The sequence below is a fragment of the Oncorhynchus masou genome, chromosome 1, assembly GCF_036934945.1.
Source record: "Oncorhynchus masou masou isolate Uvic2021 chromosome 1, UVic_Omas_1.1, whole genome shotgun sequence".
Lineage (NCBI taxonomy): Eukaryota > Metazoa > Chordata > Actinopteri > Salmoniformes > Salmonidae > Oncorhynchus > Oncorhynchus masou.
In genome coordinates this window covers 58,511,034-58,534,779 of record NC_088212.1, presented here as the reverse complement: position 1 = coordinate 58,534,779, position 23,746 = coordinate 58,511,034, and the positions used below count along the sequence as shown (strand labels likewise).

General features: G+C 39.7%; 2 protein-coding genes across 2 annotated transcripts; one reads left to right on the top strand and one right to left on the bottom strand.

The window, feature by feature from the left end:
• Positions 1-1,289: 1,289 nt before the first annotated feature.
• LOC135547184 (G1/S-specific cyclin-D1-like) lies at positions 1,290-8,079 on the top strand. Its single transcript, XM_064975946.1, has 5 exons — positions 1,290-1,803; positions 3,186-3,401; positions 3,844-4,003; positions 4,961-5,109; positions 5,255-8,079. Exons 1-5 carry the CDS (start codon positions 1,606-1,608, stop codon positions 5,408-5,410), a joined length of 879 nt encoding a protein of 292 aa, XP_064832018.1. The 5' UTR covers positions 1,290-1,605; the 3' UTR covers positions 5,411-8,079.
• A 12,156-nt stretch (positions 8,080-20,235) lies between these two features.
• On the bottom strand, positions 20,236-23,471 carry fgf19 (fibroblast growth factor 19). The gene is made up of 3 exons (XM_064975924.1): positions 23,146-23,471; positions 22,232-22,335; positions 20,236-21,810 (listed from the first exon to the last, which is right to left on the bottom strand). Exons 1-3 carry the CDS (start codon positions 23,354-23,356, stop codon positions 21,490-21,492), a joined length of 636 nt encoding a protein of 211 aa, XP_064831996.1. The 5' UTR covers positions 23,357-23,471; the 3' UTR covers positions 20,236-21,489.
• Between the last annotated feature and the right edge of the window lie 275 nt (positions 23,472-23,746).

The window sequence follows — 23,746 nt, the reverse complement described above, 5'->3', positions numbered from 1 at the left end:
GAGATTAAATGTTTTTGCAACTCTTAGAATTGATCCCTTATTTAGATCCTCTTCCACACAACAACAATAATATTTATATTCTGCTCCCACAACTTGCAACTCTTCTAAAGGCAAAATAACATACCTACCTTTCTTTTCAAATTGTACTTTTTTGTTATTTTTTTGAATGTTATATAACAGAACAGTTCACACATTTCATATTTGGCCTACAGCCAATGGTATTTTAACCAATCACATGATTATAGGTCATTTTAATCTGAATACAACATTTCAACACACTCATCATAAGTGCTTGGTTGTCTTCTGCCTGGTAACAGCAATTCCTCCTATTGGTTTAGACTAATTTCGGTCTCCTCCCTCGTCAGAGAGAGAGAGAACTTGTGTGTGTGTGAGTGTAATATTTACTGTTCACTTTTTATTGTTCATTTCACTCTTGTTTATCCATTTCACCTGCTTTGGCAATGTAAACATATGTTTCCCATGCCAGTGAAGCCCCTTGAATTGAATTGAGAGATAAGGGGGGGGGGGGGGGTCAGTTTTATAAACTTTTATTTCAGTCACCACGTTATTCATCTTGTACATTACAATTTCCGCACACACAGCACTGTAAAGTGGGGTAGTGCACTTTTGTTGTGCCAAGTTTTAATGCCGTAAAATTAAACTGAAACCCGAAATCAATATTGATAATAGGCTAATTTGTCTAAATTAAAGATGTGTATAGTGCAATTATTATTATTAGGTTAGGCTTTAACGTAAACGACTTTGCACATCGTGTTTTACTCTTGAAATATTCAATTGCCTGCCTTATTGAATGGCTCTGATAGTTTTATATGCTTTTTAATGGTTTTGTGATGCATAGGTCTATTGAATATGCCTGCAATCTGAACAAGTATATGAATTGCTGCATAATGATTACGTTATAATGATTAAAGTGATTTAAAAAAATACATGTCGCACTGTTAAATGTCTTTGTGTGTTAGAAGCTTGCCCATGTGCTCACCTCATGTTCGACTGGGTGACGAGAAGAGAAGCCGGAGCTATTCTCAGAGCTTTTTTTAAGAGGAAAGTTTCATGAATGTGTCTATACCGCCCCCTATCAAAATTGAACCAATTCACATTAATCTCTGCATAACCAACTTCCCTATACTGACACTGGCCCGACATCCCTCCTCCCTCAAACCCCCACCACTCAGCGTACGTTCTCTTCACCCCCTCCTGACTCCCCTCCGCTGTATAGGCTACGCCACCCAGAATACTGGGACCTCCCATTTCCATACCTATAGGAGTGGATAAGCAGCGATTGGAAGGACTTGGAAACTTTAGAGGGGTAGTTCTTTAGAGTGATCCTCCTCTCTCTATAGACTCCTTAGCTCGGCTCTCTCAGACTCGCTGTTGCTTTGATCTCCTCCTTAACAACAGTTAACGTCATCGCATAGCCCTCTGAACCGGAGTTTTGTCTAGAAGGGTGAAGCGTTGGAGCTCTCAGAGGGCTTACACTGTAGGAGCAGCAAGCAGCATCCACGGAGCCTCACTCACTCCTAACAAGAAGCACATATTTTGATTATTTATTCAGCCCAGAAAACGCAAGATACTACCGCAAAAGATATGGAGCACCAGCTGCTGTGCTGTGAAGTAGAAACCATCAGAAGAGCTTACCAAGACGCCAACTTACTAAATGACCGAGTTCTACAGACAATGCTCAAAGCAGAGGAAAATTATCTCCCGTCTCCGAATTACTTCAAGTGTGTCCAGAAAGAAATAATACCTAAAATGAGGAAAATTGTGGCTACATGGATGTTAGAGGTGTGTACATTTATGATGTCTCGATGTATTGCTTAAACGTTTGTGTTCTAACACTAATCATGCCCTTTGGACGCAATGTATTGAATTGGTCGTTTTATGCATCGTACGTTTATTATTTCCAAGCATGATCATTCATATTATGTAAACATACTGACATGTAGTGGGCTAATGTTTCATTTGTAACGGTTGTCCAAGTAGGCTAAAATAGATTTGGAACACTGTTGTAGCCTATTAGGCTATTTCCAAGGTATTGTGTGTGTTCAGTAGTTACAACACTTGCAATGTAGCTGCTCGATTCTTTTCGTTGTCGGGACTTAGGAAATGTATTTAGATTGCTATTAATTTGGAACAATTTTTCAATGTACACGTATGCAGTCTTACTCTTGCCAGTATTATGCGCCATCTTTGTTGTCGTATGCGTAGGTTTTTAATATCATTAAAAATCTTTAATAATGTCGGCAATGACAGTAACTCAATCAGCAAGTCGAAAAGTATATCTTGGGTATGCACTTATAATCCTGTCGCACAGATAGCGAAAAATGATTATATAAAACCAGAAAGTTTTGTTTCGGCTTACTTATCAGGCTGCTATTCCTGCAGTTTCTGAAGGTCGCTCTGGAGACATGATCATTTTCACAAAAATGTTAAATAAGAATGCATTTTCAATGGTCGGATATGATACTATATCGATTAATCAACATTTACATGTAGTTAGAGATTGAGTCTTGTGTCGACATACATTTTTTATTAATTTCAGAAATTGTGAGTCCGCACAAGATCTAAATGTCGCACTCTCCATGAGAAAGAGCGGTGTCTTGTAAATTAAATGTTTTTTATATGTTTACTATATTAAAGTTCGACACATCTTACAACTATCCGATAAGGTATACCATAAGGATCATTTACATGCTAATTTCACAAACCGGGACAATTTTTACATATTTTTTATTATTTTTTGAAAAGATGACGAACTAGAAATTTCAGGGGAAAGTTGCATTGACGCCACCTTTGTGTCTTAGTAAGAAGCGACTGAAAACAGCCTAAATTCTCAACTATTTCAATTTCCGTTTTAATTAGGCTTAAGCAACTGTTTCAGTTTTTCGAAATGCATGATTTTATGTTGATTGCATTGGCAGACTATAGCCTACTTTGCGCCAGCTAAAGCCTATAATTAGGCCATAGCTATTGTTTTAAGGACAACCTTAAGGAATGGAAGGATCATTTAAAAAAAAATGCGTGGTGTTGTCATTACAGTATTTCGTTTTCTCTTATGGACAGGCCTATTTATTGGTTTATACAATCGACCTGAATGCACTTATAGTCCTATATTATAGGTTACTGTAATTTGAGGCTATAGGCTAAATTGCTGTTTTCACTTCTAGGTCTGCGAAGAACAGAAATGCGAGGAGGAGGTTTTTCCCCTGGCTATGAACTACTTGGATAGATTTTTGTCTGTGGAGCCCACAAATAAAACCAGATTACAACTTCTGGGAGCTACTTGTATGTTTTTGGCCTCAAAGATGAAGGAAACGGTCCCTTTAACTGCAGAGAAGTTGTGCATTTACACCGACAACTACATCCGGCCCAGCGATCTATTGGTAAATGAGCAATGTCAATCTTCTACATATACACTCTGTATATGGCTGTAGTTATAATCTATTTAATATTGGACAGCCTACTATGGAAATGCTCATTAAAATAGCCTATCTTTATAATGCAATGGTAGCATATAGGCCTATGCCTACAGGTAGCCTACTACAATGCATCCAGTTTGTTGGCCTATAGGCCTACTAGTCTTAGTTTCTCTTCGACGGGATCTAAATCATTATTGCATAATTTGTTGTGTTAATTTCAAAAAAAGAGTTTGGATTCTTGTACATTTCACATGATAGCCTACAACAGTTAGCCCAGTGTAGCGCATTGACATGACGAGGGCGACATCTCCCTCTAGTGGATAGAGTAAAATGTAGAATCAATTATGAAGCCACTTGTGAATATTCGATTGTCTCATTGCGCACGTCTGTTTGTCTTTCTTTGTAGCAAATGGAACTACTGACTCTAAACAAGTTGAAATGGGATCTAGCATCAGTAACACCTCACGATTTCATAGACCATTTCCTCTCCAAGCTACCAATCCAGCAGCACACGAAGCAGATTCTGCGCAAGCATGCCCAGACATTCGTGGCTCTCTGTGCAACAGGTAGGCCCACACATGAACCATTGTCTGTTGAGTGTGAGCTTTTTCCTGCCACTGCTCCATAACCACTTTTTCAGGGACCAATGGCTAAGATATGTGTTTGATGCAAGATATAGATTTTTGTCTGCAATTTTCCCACTTGTGAGGATAACTCTTCCTCCTTGAAAGCCCCCAGGTGGCCAATGGTCAATGTAAATGGTTGGGGGTATGGGCTCTGGTGCAGGAATGTTTGAGTGTACAAGGCCTAACATGTTTTATGGAGGGTGTCTCTGTCACTGTTTAGTGTGGACAAGTAAGGAGATACTGGAATGGAGTCAGAGCCATCTTTTTGTCTCCAGATCAGTTTTATGAATTTGCTTCTCACCACATTGGTTTGTTTGCGTGGTGTTTCTCCCCAAAGTCAGGGTTTACTCAATAGATTCTGAATCAGTTGTCACTGGGGGTATGTTTTAGGGCTATTGTGGAAATCATTTACGTGAGGGGAAACGGGTATGAAGGGGTGGTAATTTCCTTTCTTCTTGGAAAAAGTTTTGAAGTGGTGTACCCATTGAATGTGTGTGCTCTACGTACTTTTGTACCTGTCCTATTTTGTCGACGAGCTCGATGTATTGTTCTTGGAAGTCTGTGTGCATGAGCACTGGTTGTCCTGTCAGTAGCCGGTCGTGAAATAAAGCACATTCAGGATATTGTGACTGTGAGTGGAAAGGAGCAACAGGATTTCCATTGTCCCCTACAATACCTCATTCTGCCACAGCCTAGAATTGCCTCCCTCACAAACCCTCTATCTGCCGTGGTCTCCCTTTCTACCCCTGTGTACAGTACTTGATAGCTCTGCCTGTTTTATTTACCACATGAATCCCATTGAAAGCTCAGGTGAACCATTTGGCCAATGATCTGTTTTGGGTGTTTTGCTTTACGACTCAAGTACTTACCGTCTCTTTCTTTTTGTCTTCCCCGTAGATGTCAAATTCATCGCCTACCCTCCCTCCATGATCGCAGCGGGCAGTGTGGCAGCAGCGGTCCAGGGGCTGTACCTAAAGAGCAAAGATGGCGCACTGTCATCCCAGAACCTAACCAACTTTCTGTCCCAAGTCATCAGGAGTGACCCGGTACGTCAAAAACACAGTTCTCCGGGCCTTTACATTGCACCACACACACATGCTTGCATTGGCTATTTGTCACAAACGCTATCGCTACTATTGTCTTTGAGGTGTTTTGCTTCATTATGTTGACATTATCTCTCTCTCCTCACAGGACTGCCTGAAGTCGTGTCAGGAACAGATTGAGTCTCTGCTTGAGTCTAGTCTGAGACAGGCACAGCAACATAGTGTCTCCACAGAAACAAAAAGGGTAGAGGAGGATGTGGACCTGTCCTGCACCCCTACAGATGTGAGGGACATTAACATTTGAGTGGCATCTTCCCCATTTTTTTGGAAATATTTTTGAGGCTCTGGCCTTACCAAGAGGCCATCTGGGAAAAGAGGACACCAGCGCACCCTTGAGTTGTTACCCTCTGAACACACTCTGGCAAATGCTAATGTGCCACACCTGTTACGGTGCCCCGGCCTGTATGGCCTCCCAGTGACATGTGGCCGCCCTCAGCCAGGGCTGTCAAGAAAGGACTGAACACCTCACTTTTCTGAGACCTTCAGTCATATTCCCTCTCACTCTCCCATCCCGTCTGGCTCAAGACATAGACAAGGATGATAGCAAAAATGAATTATTGTGAAAGATACACAACTATATGGATGAAACAAAAACGTTATAGTTTATGTGCAAGATTAAGCCACAGAAATATACATTGTTACTACCCAATGTTGAACTAGGATTTTTAAATACCATTGACTGATTTTACATGCTTACTTAAAACATTTAAAATAACAAGTAGGTATTTTTTGTCTGTCTTTGTGTCTAGGTTTTTATTTGAAGTATAAATTCATTTATAAAAGAGAAGGGGCATTTTTGTTATCTATTAGGCATTTTGCTTGCTATCAAAGCTCCCGTTTTTCCCCCAGTCTAGTCGTCTGTATATCCCTGCTTGCTTATGCGTTTAATCACTTTATTATATTGTCTAGACTTCTAAAGAAATTCTGAGCCCCTAGTTTTGGCCTCTTCTCTTTTTAACTGAGTTGTATAACTCAACAGTATACTTTTAGTATATATTGCTCTGTTTTATTGTTTAGATTGTGGATTGCTGAGGTTTGGCAAATACGTTCATTCATTCTTCAGTATAAGGACAATTACTTTATATTCAATTAGGAGTAAATTGAATGAACCAGCATTGTTTGGCTGTTGATTTGTGATTTTTGTCCTCATTGCCACATATGTACATATATCAACTGCTAGCTATGACACAATAAGCTAAAATCTAGCATTAGTTGCAAACCTTTACCATGCAATCCATAGTTCATTTTTTTTGTGGTTATATCTTACTTTCTAATACCGTTCCATTTTTAAAAGCACTTTTAGTCAGGTTTTTTTTCTGACTCATTAAAAGAAAAATCACAAAAAAAATTGAAAAAATGGTATGGAGTGGAGCAGGTCTCTTTTAACTATGGTGTTGTGTTACAATTTTGGGTACAAGTCAACGCAGCCCTTACAGTAATCCCGTGTCCCCTTGATGTAGAAGGGTATTATTTTAGAGATTGTTATGCCACAGTTCTTACAGGAGGGGTCTATAGTGAGACGAGCATTGGGTGTGGCATGTTTCTGCATCCTGTATCCCATCGCTTGAACGGCATCCAGAGCATTTGAAACACTAAAGTATCAGACTTGAAAGCTAAAACAAAGATTAACCGTGTTTATTATGACATGCTTTCCTCTTGGAGCCAGTGCAGATTAGAAACAGGATGCCAAAGTCTGTCTGTGTACGTAACATTTTGTACACAACTATTTACCAGAGTGCTAAACGTGACTGCCCTCCAAATCATGTGTGACAGTGTTTTTCTCAACACAAAACTGAAAGAAAAACACCATAGTTAAAATGCTGTTTAGAATATGTGTAGTTGAGGGGATAAAAATACAACGACAACAAAAAATTGGTTTAGAGATGATTTTGCACAAACCTGAAGACATAGGCTATGTTTTTGTGGCTTGCCTAAGAGAAGTGGATCACTAAGATGGGATGGGTAACGTTGAAAAGTGGGAGTGGGGAAAAGGGAGGCAAAAAGGGTGACAGCTTGACAGCAACACGTTTCTGTTGAATTGCTGAATTAAGGTGTTTGATTGTACATTGAGAAAAAGAGACAAGAAAACAGGATAATGGGAGACCACACTCCTCCTTTTGAGCTGCTATGGAGGAATTTCCAGCAAAGTGTAAAACAACAAGAAAAAAACCATGCTTTTTCTCCTATTGTTTGCTGCTATATATTTTATACATATAAATGTCAATATACTGCCATGTAATAGGTTTTTAATTTTCTATGAGAAAATTGTTATTGATGTCTTTTGTTTTTGTAGTCTTGTCATCAGTTTTTTTACTTTAATATGATTTCAGTGCTATTCCAAAAAGATGAAAAAATTAGACAATGTACATGGTTTTTATCAACAATACCTCATATTACAGTCAAGATTTATCTTTAATTTAGTTTTGAATTTTGATTTTATTTTACTTGTTTGTTCAGTGGCTGATTGTCCTGTTTTTAAACTGCTAATGGTAATGCATTGATCATTATCCAAATGGGTCCTGATGTGAGCAAGTAGAGAGCATTGATTGAAACTGGTGCCATAACAGACCGGATTGTTTAACTTTTACATTTACATTACATTTAAGTCATTTAGCAGACGCTCTTATCCAGAGCGACTTACAAATTGATTGAGTGTTAAGCTGTCTCATTGAAAGAGTCTTTATCCCCTTTAAGCTCCTGAAGGCCCTGCTAGTTTTTTTATATAAAGCATTTGTTCAAGTTAAAGCCCGTAATGAGTTTGTTAAATACCAAGCCATAGAATTATTTTCAAATCATCATGCCGTTATTCCACACTGTTCAGTACATGCTTGTCTAGATATCTTGTCCTCCACCAAGAAGCATAGCATATTCATATTTGTGTCAACTGCACAATAAATGGTAAATAGATTTAAATCTTGGAACACTGCAGTTTTTTTCTTAACTGAACCACTACTGGTACATTGAAGCTAAAATAATGGGCTACAGATATTGTTAGGCACACTTCCATTTGACCCAGACATCCTTCAATCAGAGTTAATGAGTGTGAGAGCCAACAGTGGTTCACTTAGCCATAGACATGATGCTGCTATATGTTCTGGTTGTAGATGTGAGGTAGGCCTAGTATTTGACAAATGATGTTGCTGCAAGCTGCTCAAATTTCTACTAGCTAATACAGGACCCAGGATGGAGATATTGTTTTTCTGTCTAGTGTAAGGAATACTTGTTACCTCAAAAAATGGAGAGAAAAAATACATTGATGCCCTTGGGCTCAACTGAAGATGACATTAGATATTTCTGTCATATTAATAAAAAGTGCTGATAGTAAAAATGAAAACAGAAGGGGTGGAGATCTTTGTCCAAACTTTTTGACAGAATGTGCTTACCCCCCCAAAAAAGCTAAGTGGTCAGCTTTTTACCATTGCTTCTATTGTTAATGATGGTCGGGTAGTTCACCCCCCTTACTGAAGTGTGGGTCAGATTCTGTGTTCATTGCAATGGGTCAAAGGTCATCTGGGGTCCAAGAAAAATAAAGCAAAGATACTGAAATGTCTGTTTTGTGTAACAGTCGCTGGTCTGAAATGCACAACATTTTACTTGCGGATCCATTCTAAAAACATGATTTGAACATCAAACTAAACTAAAATTAAAAGTGGATTAAAACATCCTGTTTTGTCTTCTCTTGATGGGAAAACAAAAAACGAATGTTGTCTTTTACAATGTCAAATATTTCTTTCTAAAACAACTGGTGCAGTGGTCTAAGGCATTGCATCTCAGTGCAAAAGGCTTCACTACAGTCCCTGGTTCAAATCCAGGCTGAATCACATCAAGCCATGATTGGGAGTCCCATACAGCTGCACACAATTGGCCCAGCGTCGTCCAGGGTAGGCCATCATTGTAAATAAGAATTTGTTCTTAATTGACTTGCCAAGTTAATTAAAAATACATTTTAACAAATAATCTAATTATCCATTTTGAATAGGAAGTTATAGATTGCTGACAGTGACTGAATAGTTTTTCAAAAAGCAACATTGATATACATAATGATATTGAGGACATTTTCCAAAATCTAAAGTACAAATGCTTTGTGGGGTTAATGATTACCCATGCTATTGGTGAAAGCATGTGTGTGACAGTACTCATTGATTTATTATGCAAGGAATTCTTTTGATCGGGGTTTTCTATAAAGAAAAAGGCGTGAAATTTGAATCCTTTCCCACAGCCCTGCAATCGTGGGCTGGACAAACAGTGGATAAAGGGTTTCAGCACATAAGGCAATGTGGCACTAAATCCCTGCTGGCACACCGACATCTCTCTCAACATCATGCCACAAAATACATCTTATAGCATTTGTAAACTAAAGGATAAAAAAAACTGCAGCTATAATGCTCACTATTCAACAAGCACCGAAACAACTGTCATAAAATGTTTCATCTAACATAGCCCTGGGTTATAACTGTTTCACCAATGATGAATTAATCCTAGTCATAGCTTTAACCTGTTGTTGATTGTATCATAAACCTTTTGCATCCGTATCTGACTAGTCAGATCAGCTCTTTAGCAAATAATCAGCACTGCGTTTTAACACTGGGGACCATTTTCGTACACATCACTCCGTTATGTATAGTTCTGTTGGCTGGGAGTCCCTGACTACCAGAAGGGCCCAGCACTGGCTACTTTTTGTAAATAAAGTTGTTCTTCAGAGACTCCTCCATGACGTCAACTCACATATTAACTGGAGATCCAGCAATTTTCAGACCCGCTCACTGTACTGGCTGGTTCTTTTCATTAGGAATGTAGTGAAGTAAAAGTTGACAAAAATATAAATAAAGACACCCCACCAAAAAACGACGTAAGTAGTATTTTAAGGTCTTTTTTCTTAAGTACTTTACACCACTGTGTAAAAGCAGCTGATTGTTGGGTAGGTCACAAGAAAATGTCAAAGGCTTTCAGATGAGTCAGAGTAAAGAAAAGACGGTACCCACTGCTCTAAGGCCCTGGGTATTTGCGAAGGAACTCTTGAGTATTTCACATAAACCTGTGGCCATCTGAGGTTTGGATTAATACAGTGTCCTCAGCCTCTGACATCTTAGCACTTGCAGTTTCGGAGGAAGGATCAACATTGCGACCCAAGTGCCATCAAAGGGTACAGGGATGGACTCGTCAGGACATGCTACCTAAGTGTGGTATCCTTTCAACATGTTTACCCGTGTCTGTAGCTATGATGCAGTGCAATCCTTCACAACTGAGAATTAGGCATTTCTCACTAATGCCACTGGGAAACAGTTTCTATGCCAGGCAGCCACATAGGCGAATACTGTGCTGACCTGATCCTTCCATGCCTTTAAGCAGCTTGTGGCAACATCATGGATCAAGGTCTTTTAAAAGGTTATGAAATCTCCTGACTTTCACCGTGATACATATCAACATTATAATATTAAATTGAGTAGCTGATTCTGGGTGCCAAGATTAATCGGAATGAATGTAAAAAATAAAATAAAAAACTGAAGCATGAAAATATATACTGGCATCCTTCAGATCTACATGCCCTGATTCTAGCATGACATAGGGGCCCTGGGGGGAGGAACATGAGGCACCAAGGCAGTGAAAAACTCTGCCTCCATTTAGTTTGTTGTTTTTTTTCTTCCTCAAAGTGCCTGGCGGTTGCATTTGTCACGTCTTCTTTTCATGTCACCACTCGCCACCTGCTCCAGAAATTCCAGAACATTCTCTAAACCCTCCGGTGCCCCCATAGCCCTCTCTGCCTCCCCCCTTTCCTTGGCCCCATCCACTCTGCTTGCCCAACACAGGGAATCAAAGAAACAGTGCTGCTACAGCTTTCATTCACTGGCTTACCCTCTCTCCCTCTGTTCTTTTTTTGTTGTTGCATTGGACTCAGGCACACACAAGTAACTACGAATCAGGTCAGACTGCACAAAGATAAGCAGTTCCTTCCCTCCAGCTCATTTGGGCTTTATCTGTCCCCCTCAGAAGGTGCCGCGGGGCAGTGTTCACCTGCTGCTGCACAGTGCATCAACCAGCTGGCACTGGCCCCCACCACCGTTGCCCCCCCACCTCCCCATCTGGTTGTCTGAATTTTTATCCGTACATTGAATAGAAAGGGGGGCCATGAACTAAAAACAAGCACTCCGCAGCCCCTGCCATCGCTGGTGCCCCTTGATACCATTGTTACAGCCAGAGGCCAATCCCACACATGACCCAGGAGAAGGGGCCAAACATGAACTGACTGCTGACCACCCATGAAATTAGGCTGAAAGGCCCAGTGGTAGAATTTCATGGGGATGGAGTTGGGTGAACAAAACCAACAGACCGTGATTGCTTTGTGCCTCTGGCAGGTGAATCAACTCTCCTGTCATTTGTCATACTGTATATGAAGTCATTTTACAAAAAAAAAGTGTTTTAGAAACACATACCACCTCGGTTTGTATCACATAGTAAAGAATTGTGGTTTTGATCGCTTATTTCATATTATTGTGAGTTTAATTAATTGTTAACTAATACGCCATAGCTGATGGAGAAGATCCGTCTCCATACTCTTCCACATTATCTCAGCCAGAGGAGCTCACTAAAACATGCGTGTGATATTTTTCATTGACCACACGGTGGGGATGTTGTAGTAGAGTTGAAGTTTCTGGCTATCCATAAAACTTCCTACTACTTGTTGATCATTTCAACCGCTGAAATTATGCATCGCCATGTGACCATCTAAAAATGTTTTAGCTAGTGTGAATACAAAAGGAAACAAATGTATTGGAATATGCTAACATACATACTTCACATAAGTATTTGAAAGAAATAGCTTTTTAGTATGAATATTATTATTTCACATCAACCAGTAGTTTTAGCAATCTCACAGCACTCATTCTCAACCAGGAGGTCACTCAAAATTGATCTACAGTATTAGAAAAAAAGTGTTCATTAGGGTTCTGTATAGAACTTTTAGGGATGTTATTGTATATATATGAAGCAAGCGATAGAACCCTTATTAGTTCCATTTGGAAACTTGTGTAGATTTTTTAAATATTCACTCCTTTTATATGGAATCCTTAAAGTTACAAAAGAATTGATGAAAATCAGCTCTCTTACCACCCAGACAAAGCGTTAAACATCCAGGACCCCAAGACATGATCCTTCTGTTTTTTGCCCTAACACCACAGCTGATTCAAATTATCGAAGATTGATGATAAATAGATTATTCTTATCAGCTGTGTAGTGCTAGGGCAAAAAAAAAAAACGTGCACTCCTTGGGGTCCCAAGGACAGAGTGAGGGAAACCCTGGTCTATATAACACCAGTTAGGCCTATATAGCACTTGCAGTTCACTTTGTGTCACACCATATTTCAGAACTAGACTGATGCCCCACCAATTGATATCGTAACCTTTTGTCATTCGAAAACACCAATTCTTCATAGTACCAATTGATAGCATACTTTAAACTCCACCCTTAAAAGTCAGTTAACGCTACAGATCAACTCACGACCTCCTGTTTACATAAGAGCAGGCCCAACTCCAGGGTCCTCCTCCTCAACTAATCTCCTATCTTCTCGTCTTCAAAGCCACAATTCTTCACAGGAAAGGTTGCATTCAAGGAACCCCCTTCAGATCCTCAAGCTGAGGGTTGCCAGTTCCCTTCAGAAGGATATCCCCCAGACATCACATAATCACTGAAGTCTGTTGGCACATTTAACAGAGAGCAGACCTGAAGATGAAAGAGATTAAGGGGAGCTAAAGATCAGTACCTACATTTTCAGTAAACATTTGTTTAGACATCAAAATAAGAGCATGGAAAACACTGCTAACCAGTGGCCAGTTTAGGTCATGGATAATCTAAAGACCATGAACCTTACATTGAAAAACAGTTGAATTAACCATTCGTTGGTTTCTAAGAGCTTCTTCACACAATTGACATGTGGTTTCAGTGAGATAGTCCTACCAGTCTAATCTTGGCCTGAACCTTCTCCATGTCTTCCTGTAGATTTTCATATTGAGGTTCTTCATGGGGGAACTTCAGAATCAACCCAAGAGGAGATTCCAAGGCTGTCAGCCTTTTTCATGAAACATAAAATAGACAGACTGAAGATCATATTATTTGCATGAAAGTCAACAGGAACAAGCGACCAATGAGTAGATAAGCCATAGGCATTTTATTACTGCAGATGAGAGGTCAAACCTGGCTTTCACATCTGTGTTGTTTTGAAGAAGCCATTTCCAAGTGATTCCAAATCCATAATAGAAGGAAATGTATGAAAAGAGTGTAGTTTAGAAAGTTATCTGCAATTGGCGAGAAATTTGTTGTAAAACTCAAATCACACTTATTTAACAAACCAGTAAGCCTATACATGTAATGTGCAAGTAACAAAATCATATGTATGACTATAGCCGAGTAACAAATCAGCTGCTGTAACAACACTGGTTTGCCATGCCTGCCCTGGGGTTTTGAATAGCTATTAAAAAATAGTGTCTAGTCAGACTATTATTACTGTTCCAGCTGGATGAAAGTGTTCACCCCCTTGGCATTTTTCCTATTTTGTTGCCTTACAACCTGGAATTAAAATAGGCTTTTGGGGGGTTTGCATTATTTGATTTACACAACATGCCTACCACTTTGAAGATGCAATTTTTTTTTTGTGAAACAAACAAGAAAGACAAAAAAAAACAGAAAATGTCATTTTGGTTTCCTTACCCTGTAAGCAGTCAATGGACAAGGTATGACAGCAATTCATGCTTAGGTTTAGTTTCTTTGGCACTGTTTCCACATGCTAATTTGTGAAATAAATCCCATTCAAGTCATGGGACGATGTTAGCATTTTTTTTGTGCATCAAGTTCAAATCATCTTAAGTGATTTTGTTGAGCTTCACAATCCATTTGAGAAACTTTTGGATGGTTTGAACATGATGTGCAAAAAATTACAATATCAGTCACATGATGAATGGGATTTGTGACAAATGCTAAAACGTTAGCATGTGGAAACATTGCCAGCAAAACTAAACCAAAGCATGGATTGCTGTCATACCATGTTCACAGACTGCTTGCAGGGTAAGGAAACCAAAATGACATTTTCTGTTTTTTTTTTGTCTTTCTTGTTTGTTTCACAAAAAAAAATTGCATCTTCAAAGTGGTAGGCATATTGTGTAAATCAATGTGTCATTTTGAATTTTGGGTAAACTATCCCCTTAAACAGTACTGAAAAAATACTTACAGAGTGCATCAAACATGATTTAGACCTTGTTTATGAAAAACTGTTTATTTCTGTATTTCATGGTTGCAACTTGCTGAAAATTGTCCACAGTGTTCCTATCATCTAGTTTAATATCTTTGACTAGATGGTTTACAGTTTGTCAGAATTGGTTTGTTGTAGCATGTTAGAACTTACGCAGTAGGTAGGGTTAATTAACGTAGCAGGTTTAGTTCAAGTGCAAAAAATATCAACTTTTGATGTCAATATAGACATCTGAGTGATGCTCAACTGAAAACTTGGCGCCATGTGATGCTCCATGTTTCATACCATCAATCATTCCTTGTCGCGTGCCTTCATCGAACCCCTTGCGGTACCCCTCTACGTGGAACCTGAAATCATTAGAAACTCATACGTAATCACGGAACATTGCTACAACTCTAGCTAGCTAACCATAACCATAACTATAAACAGACAGACATCATGCCAGCTAGCTAAATAAACTAGAGCAAGGCAGTGTTTAGCCTATCTTCACTTTTGTGGGCCATTTTCGAAGAGTATTAAAAGAGTATCGGCTATTAGAAAGATTACTTGGTTAGCTATCTAGCCTAGCCAACAACTCTCACTTCTGCAAACATTAATTTGTGGCTACAACATTGCTTTGGATAGCCCAACAATTAGCTCGCATATCACTGCACTCTACTAAATTGGAGTTTGTTGGAGCCGAGGTTACAGATAAAACCAGTAAACAGATGCTAGTGTTGAAAATAAACATTACATTATAGCTATATTGTCACATCTCGCAATGAACATGACGACTAACACCATGAACATTGCCACTTAATTAACAGCCAGTGGATGTATCTCATTGAGTAAGGTGCTCTAGCAGTACCCAGTGCAAGCAGTGGTGTAAAGTACTTAAGTAAAAAATACTTTAGAGTACTACTTAAGTAGTGTTTTGGGGAATTTGTACTTTACTTTACTATTTATTTATTTTGGTCAACTTTTACTTCACAACATTCCAAAAGATAATTATGTACTTTTTACTTTTTTACTTTTTTTAAGTTGTCGATACATTTTGATTCACACACTTATCAAGAGCAAATCTCTGGTCATCCCTACTGCCTCTGATCTGGCAGATTCATTAAACACACATGCTTATTTTGTAAATTATGTCTGAGTGTTGAAGTGTACCCCTGGCTATCCGTCAATAAAAAAAATACAATAAAATTGCTTAATATAAGGAATTTGAAATTATTTATACTTTTACTTTTGATACTTAAGTACATTTGAGCAATTCCATTTACTTTTGATGCTTAAGTATATTTAAAACCAAATACTTTTAGGCTTTTACTCAAGCAGTATTTTACTGGGTGACTTTAACTTTTACTTGAGTAATTTTCTATTAAGGTATCTTTACTTTTACTCAAGTATGACAATGTAGTACTTTTTCCACCACTGAGTGCAAGGAAAGTACGCATTTTCTTTACCCTAAAAAGGCCTACCAGGAGATGGAAGCTGCTTGAAAATACAGAAAACAAACAAACATTTTTGTTTATATGAATGACAAAACATTGTTTAAAAAATAACCAGATTAGCATTCGCTGAATTTCTGTCCATGCATGGGCTGGCCTATCAGTTATCATACTGGCCTAGTACTTTGCCTATGGCAGTATATTTCATGTGTTATATCTTTAGTAGGCTACTGCCCCAACCCTACTTTCAGGCTATGCGCAAACCCTACACCCCAACCCGAGCACTCTGTTCTGCCACTTATGGTTTCTTGGCTGTGGCAGGGCTTGAAAACTATTACGAGCTACAAAGGGAAACCCAGCCACAAGCTGCCCAGTGACCCTAGCCTACCAGACAGGCTAAATGCCTTTTATGTTCGCTTCAAGGCAAGCAACACTGAAGCATGCATGAGAGCACCAGCTGTTCCAGACGACTGTGTGATCACGCTGTCCGTTGCTGATGTGAGCAAGACCTTTAAACAGGTCAACATTCACGGATGCCAGACGGATTACCAGGACATGTACTCAGAGCATGCGCGGACCAACTGGCAAGTGTCTTCACTAACATTTTCAACCTCTCTCTGACTGAGTCTGTATTACCTACATGTTTCAAGCAGACCAGCATAGTCCCTGTGCCCAAGAACACCAAGGTAACCTGCCTAAATGACTACCGCCCCGTAGCACTCATGTTGGTAGCCATGAAGTGCTTTGAAAGGCTGTTCATGGCTCACATTAACAACATCATCCTGGAAACCGTAGGTCTTCCTGACAGGCCGCCCCCAGGTGGTAAGGGTAGGCAACAACATCTGCCATGCTAAGGCTCAACACAGGAGCCCCTCAAGGATGAGTGATCAGTCCCCTCCTGTACACCCTGTTTACTCATGACTGCACGGCCAGGCACAACTCCAACACTATCATTAAGTTTTCCGATGATACAACATTGGTAGGCCAGATCACCGACAACAACGAGACCGCTTAGAGGGAAGAGGTCAGAGACATGGCCGTGTAGTGCCAGGACAACAACCTCTCCCTCAACGTGATCAAGACAAGGAGCTGATCGTGGACTACAGGACAAGGAGGGCCGAACACGCCCCCATTCACATCAATGGGGCTGTAGTGGAGTGGATCGAGAGCTTCAAGTTCCTTGGTGTCCACATCATCAACAAACTATCATGGTCCATTCCCCCCTGACCGGTTACATCACCGCCAGGGAAGCCAATTGCTCGGCATCTGACCATAAGGCGCTACAGAGGGCTGTGCATACGGCCCAGTACATCACTGGGGCCAAGCTTCCTGCTATCCAGGACCTCGACGAGGCGGTGTCAGAGGAAGGTCCCAAAAATGGTCAAAGACTCCAGTTACCCAAGTCATAAACTGTTCTCCCTGCTACTGCACAGCAGAGCGGTATTGGAGCGCCAAGTCTAGGTCCAAGAGGTTCCTTAACAGCTTCTACCCCCAAGCCATAAGACTGCTGAACAATTAATCAAATGGCCACCCGGATTTCAAGGTAAGGTCTACCGAGTGGGGCAGCGGTCAAGGGACTGCATCTCAGTGCTAGAGGCGTCCCTACACACCTTGGTTCGATTCCAGGCTGTATCACAACAGGCCGTGATTGGGAGTCCCATAGGGCGGCGCACAATTGGCTCAGCGTCGTCAGGGTTAGGGTTGGCCGGGGTAGGCCGTCATTGTAACAAAGAATGTGTTCTTTATCTGACTTGCCTAGTTAAATAAAGGTTAAATAAAATTAAAATAGATTTGTTGTATTCAGCACGTGACAAATAAAATGATGTTTTTATTTGATTTACAGGGTAAGGAAACCAATGTTAGACTTTGCTGATAGCTATTGTAAAGAGGAAAAATTTACTTACTATGCCTGTGATATGTGGTTGTCCCACCTATCTATCTTAAGATGATTGCACTAACTGTAAGTCGCTCTGGAAAAGAGTGTCTGATAAATTACTAAAATGTCAAATGCACAAACAACCCCCCTGTGACAAGTCATTAGAAATAATCATAATAAAATACTATCACAGATTACATCTGTGATACTGTTGTATGAATGATAGTCGTTTCAGTGTACAATAAGCCCATACACTGAATCATCAAAGCTACTCTGGACAAACACAAGAGTGTGCGAGAGGAATGGATTATAATGATGTTTGTTAGAGTTCCAAAACTGATAAAGAATTGTGCGACTAAGAAAATGTTCAATGTGCTAGAATTGACTACACTGTGTGCCAATAATAAACACCTTTTTTTGCATTGGTTAGTCTTGCTAAACCAAAAACTGCTGTGAGAAACTAATCATCAAGATGGCTTTCTAGATCTGATGACTGATTTAATGATCAAAATGCATTCCAATAACACGGGGTGCCAACAATGAGGTGACACCAATTACACATTTGGACAAATTATTTCACATGGTGTCTTTAGTAAATTTGAAAATGTAAATGCAAACACATATGAGTTCAAATTAAGGCCTAATTATAAAAAAAAGCTGTACAAATACATAAGTATTTACAAATACAGTTGAAGTCGAAAGTTTACATAGAACTCAGCCAAATACATTGAAATTCCTTTAATCCTAGTAAAAATTCCCTGTCTTGGGTCAGTTAGGATCACCACTTTATTTTAAAAATGTAAAATGTCAGAATAATAGTAGAGAGAATGACTAATTTCAGCTTCTATTTCTTTCATCACATTCCCAGTGGGTCAGAAGTTTACATACACTCAATTAGTATTTGGTAGCATTGCCTTTAAATTGTTTAACTTGGAATCAAACGTTTTGGGTAGCCTTCCACAAGCTTACGACAATAGGTTGGGTGAATTTTGGCCCATTCCTCCTGACAGAGCTGGTTTAACTGAATCAGGTTTGTAGGCCTCCTTGCTCGTACGCGGTTTTTCAGTTCTGCCCACAAATGTTCTATAGGATTGAGGTCAGGGCTTTGTCATGGCCACTCCAATACATTGACTTTGTTGTCCTTTAGCCATTTTGCCACAACTTTGGAAGCATGCTTGGGGTCAATGTCCATTTGGAAGACCCATTTGCGACCAAGCTTTAACTTCCTGACTGATGTCTTGAGATGTTGCTTCAATATATCCACATCATTTCCCTTCCTTATGAAACCATCTATTTTGTGAAGTGCACCAGTCCCTCCTGCAGCAAAGCACCCCCACAACATGATGCTGCCACCCCCGTGCTACATGGTTGGGATGGTGTTCTTCGGCTTGCAAACTTCCCCCTTTTTCCTCCAAACATAACTATAGTCATTACAGTGCCTTGCGAAAGTATTCGGCCCCCTTGAACTTTGCAACCTTTTGCCACATTTCAGGCTTCAAACATAAAGATATAAAACTGTATTTTTGTGAAGAATCAACAACAAGTGGAACACAATCATGAAGTGGAACAACATTTATTGGATATTTCTAACTTTTTTAACAAATCCAAAACTGAAAAATTGGGCGTGCAAAATTATTCAGCCCCCTTAAGTTAATACTTTGTAGCGCCACCTTTTGCTGTGAATACAGCTGTAAGTCGCTTGGGGTATGTCTCTATCAGTTTTGCACATCGAGAGACTGACATTTTTTCCCATTCCTCCTTGCAAAACAGCTCGAGCTCAGTGAGGTTGGATGGAGAGCATTTGTGAACAGTAGTTTTCAGTTCTTTCCACAGATTCTCGATTGGATTCAGGTCTGGACTTTGACTTGGCCATTCTAAAACCTGGATATGTTTATTTTTGAACCATTCCTTTGTAGATTTTGCTTTATGTTTTGGATCATTGTCTTGTTGGAAGACAAATCTCCGTCCCAGTCTCAGGTCTTTCAGAATGGTCCTGTATTTGGCTCCATCCATCTTCCCATCAATTTTAACCATCTTCCCTGTCCCTGCTGAAGAAAAGCAGGCCCAAACCATGATGCTGCCACCACCATGTTTGACAGTGGGTATGGTGTGTTCAGGGTGATGAGCTGTGTTGCTTTTACGCCAAACATAACGTTTTGCATTGTTGCCAAAAAGTTCAATTTTGGTTTCATCTGACCAGAGCACCATCTTCCACATGTTTGGTGTGTCTCCCAGGTGGCTTGTGGCAAACTTTAAACAACACTTTTTATGGATATCTTTAAGAAATGGCTTTCTTCTTGCCACTCTTTCATAAAGGCCAGATTTGTGCAATATACGACTGATTGTTGTCCTATGGATTTCAGTCTCTCGATGTGCAAAACATACCCCAAGCGACTTACAGCTGTAATCACAGCAAAAGGTGGCGCTACAAAGTATTAACTTAAGGGGGCTGAATAATTTTGCACGCCCAATTTTTCAGTTTTTGATTTGTTAAAAAAGTTTGAAATATCCAATAAATGTCGTTCCACTTCATGATTGTGTTCCACTTGTTGTTGATTCTTCACAAAAAAAATACAGTTTTATATCTTTATGTTTGAAGCCTGAAATGTGGCAAAAGGTCGCAAAGTTCAAGGGGGCCGAATACTTTCGCAAGGCACTGTATGGCCAAACAGTACTATTTTTGTTTCATCAGACCAGAGGACATTTCTCCAAAAAGTACGATCTTTGTCCCCATGTGCAGTTGCAAACTGTAGTCTGGCTTCTTCTATGGCGGTTTTGGAGAAGTGGCCTCTTCCTTGCTGAGCTGCCTTTCAGGTTATGTCATTTACTGTGGATATAGATACTTTTGTACCTGTTTCCTCCAGCATCTTCACAAGGTCCTTTGCTGTTGTTCTGGGATTGATTTGCACTTTTCGCACCAAAGTACGTTCATCTCTAGGAGATAGAACACGTCTCCTTCCTGAGCAGTGTGACGGCTACGTGGTCCCATGGTGTTTATACTTGCATACTATTGTTTGTACAAATGAACGTGGTACCTTCAGGCGTTTGGAAATATCTCCCAACGATTAACCAAACTTGTGGAGGTCTACAATTTTTTTTTCTGAAGTCTTGGCTGATTTCTTTTGAATTTCCCATGATGTCAAGCAAAGAGGCACTGAGTTTGAAGGTAGGCATTGAAATACATCCACAGATACACCTCCAATTGGCTGAAATTACGTAAATTAGCCTATCAGAAACTTCTAAAGCCATGACATCATTTTCTAGAATTTTCCAAACTGTTTAAAGATACAGTCAACTTAGTGTGTGTAAACTTCTGACCCACTAATTGTGATACAGTGAAATAATCTTCTGTAAACATTTGTTGGAAAAATGACTTGTGTCATGCACAAAGTAAATGTCCTAACTGACTTGCCAAAACTATAGTTTGTTAACAAGAAATTTGTGGAGTGGTTGAAAAACGAGTTTTAATGACTCCAACATAAGTGTATGTAAACTTCCGACTTCGACTGCATCTACAAAAATGTAGACAAAGTGCATACAGAGCCCCATATTTGTTTTTCAAAATACATGGATCAAGTATTTTCATTAAATAATATGGCTAAAAGTAAAGTTTTAAAAAATTATAATGAAATAAATACTACAATTGATTTCAATCCGGTTCTTCTTGGGCCTGTATGTTTGGAGTGGTGTATAATGTCATGTGCCAAAAATGAATTATGAGATTGGAGACACCTTGTAGATGTAGAAGCTTCTTAGTATAGATTGCACCATCAGTTGCTCATCTCTTATTGAAACTGGGGCTTTGGATTGAGATCTGGGAAAGTTTCCCAAAGGCATCCATAGTGTCTATGTCCAGGCCTGACTGAGGGCCTTGCTCGGGGTGGGTTGACAACCCCAAATCTGTTGTTATATCCAGGGGCAGGGTGCTCACCCTTGGTAGAAACTGGGACAGTGCAGGAATGCCTCTGTCTCGCCCCTGCAGCCTCTGCCTGCTGCTACCCAGGCTCACCAGGGTCCCATGCTTGTCAGAGACATAAATATTGTAGCCGTCTGGGAGGATGTTTTCCTTGAAGGAGCAGTCATCTTTCATATAGGTTTTCTTTGGGGAGAGGAGGGAGAACATAAGGTTTAGTGAATATGGAGTGACACACATGGGCTAGTTGTCAGATCCTCTTCATCAAAGTGTGTCTCCTGCCAGGAGTTCTTCGAGAGCTATTTGCATAGGGTACACAGAGTCACTAGAGGCCAAGGCTGTTATTCCTGTTCCTTTCCAATGAGGTTTTAACTATACCCTAACAGTGGACAAAGGTTGCTGCAGTGACATATAACCTATAGTAAACCTATATATTTCTCAGTATTTGACAAATGTATTTTAAATCTGGTATGGAAAAGTAATGTAACATTATATGCATCTCCAAACTATGAATTGCTGTTATTCACAAATCGGAGCTGCATCTGAAATTGTTCAATCAATGTGAACGTGAAATAAATGTTGCAATCAAAAGTTAAATGTGACTTACCGATGCGTACAGTCTTCCATTCCCTTCCATGCAGAGATACTGCGAGGCTGCTACTCCTTTGATTGCGACACAGCCCGTGTCTACAGGTCGGATTTCCACCAAACCTGTATCAACACAACAGGTCATTCAGTTGACTTTAAAAAAAAGTATTAAATATTTCCAAATAATAATAAAACAGTAACAGAAATACATAAAGTCATACCAATAGACAACCACAACACGTGATAAGACAAAACATAAAACACGGGTTTATATTGTGCCTAATCTGAATAATATCTCAAATTTGGGATGAAATGGGAAACGTTCAGTATTTGGACATGAGCTGACTCCTCTCCTTATTTTGGATGTTATGAAGGAGATGGCTGAGAACCAGGTGGATATTGTGGTGGCTTTAGCTCTGTTGATTCTAGCGGTGGATCCCTCCAGGAGATAACAAGTTGTAGATCCACAGAGTGTTCAAGTGAGCCTCCTGATCAACCCATGCTTTCAAAATTGCCGTTTTATTTTCTGCAGTAAGCGCAGTTAAAAGTGGATATTACTCTTTGGAGTTTAGACAGGTTTACACAATGTCTAAATGAATTTGATTGACTATTAGGCATATCTCTGATGTATGTAAATATTATGAACAACCTAATAGAGTTACCATTTTAAAATCCACAAATTTCAAATTCATACTCACACGTTCTCAAATTACTTTCTTAAATGATGCCAATACAATCCATAACCAAAAGCTCACCACCTCTTTCATCAAAACAACCTATCCAGAATATGAGTTCGGGTTATGTAGTCTCCAATACATATTGTGAATGACCTTGCCAGTGATATTCAAAGATGGCAAAGTTAATAGGGTCTCTATGTCTCAACAAAATGCTACTTTTTCACCGCTGCTCTATTCATAGTGGTAGCCTACTTACTGTAAGAGCTCTGCTCAGGATATCCGTGCACATTGCCATTCTCGTTGATTAGCAAATGCAATCCCTGTTTGGCCGCATACAGATGTCTGAGCCGGACCGTCTGTCCCCATCCGTTGGCTATATGAGGCCCCGCGTCTGACAGTGGCAGACAAACAACTCCAACAGCAAAAAACACGCTGACCATGCATACTGCAGTAACTGCAAGTGTCATTTTGCTCTTGACTATATCAAATTCTCTTTTCTGTTGCTTTTCTCTGTCTGTTATCCCAGACCGTCTTCCTTCTTTGTATCTGTCGTTATTTTCTAGTAAGACAATGTCCCAGCCTTTTTAAATGTGCTGCTTATCAGTACGATCGATAACCCTTTTCCCAAAGCCAATTCTGGGAACAACATAACACACTCTCTCGTCATCCAACAAAATCATAGGTGACTGGTGGCCCACGCCACGACCAAGGATTTATAAGAACAGTTAGCCCTTTAGTTATCAAAGTCAAAACATGGATGATCATATAGTATTAGAATTACTTGATTATAATGATATGTTTTGTTTAAATATGCAGATTCCATTTGATTTATAGCCCTGCGTAATTCATAAGGTCTT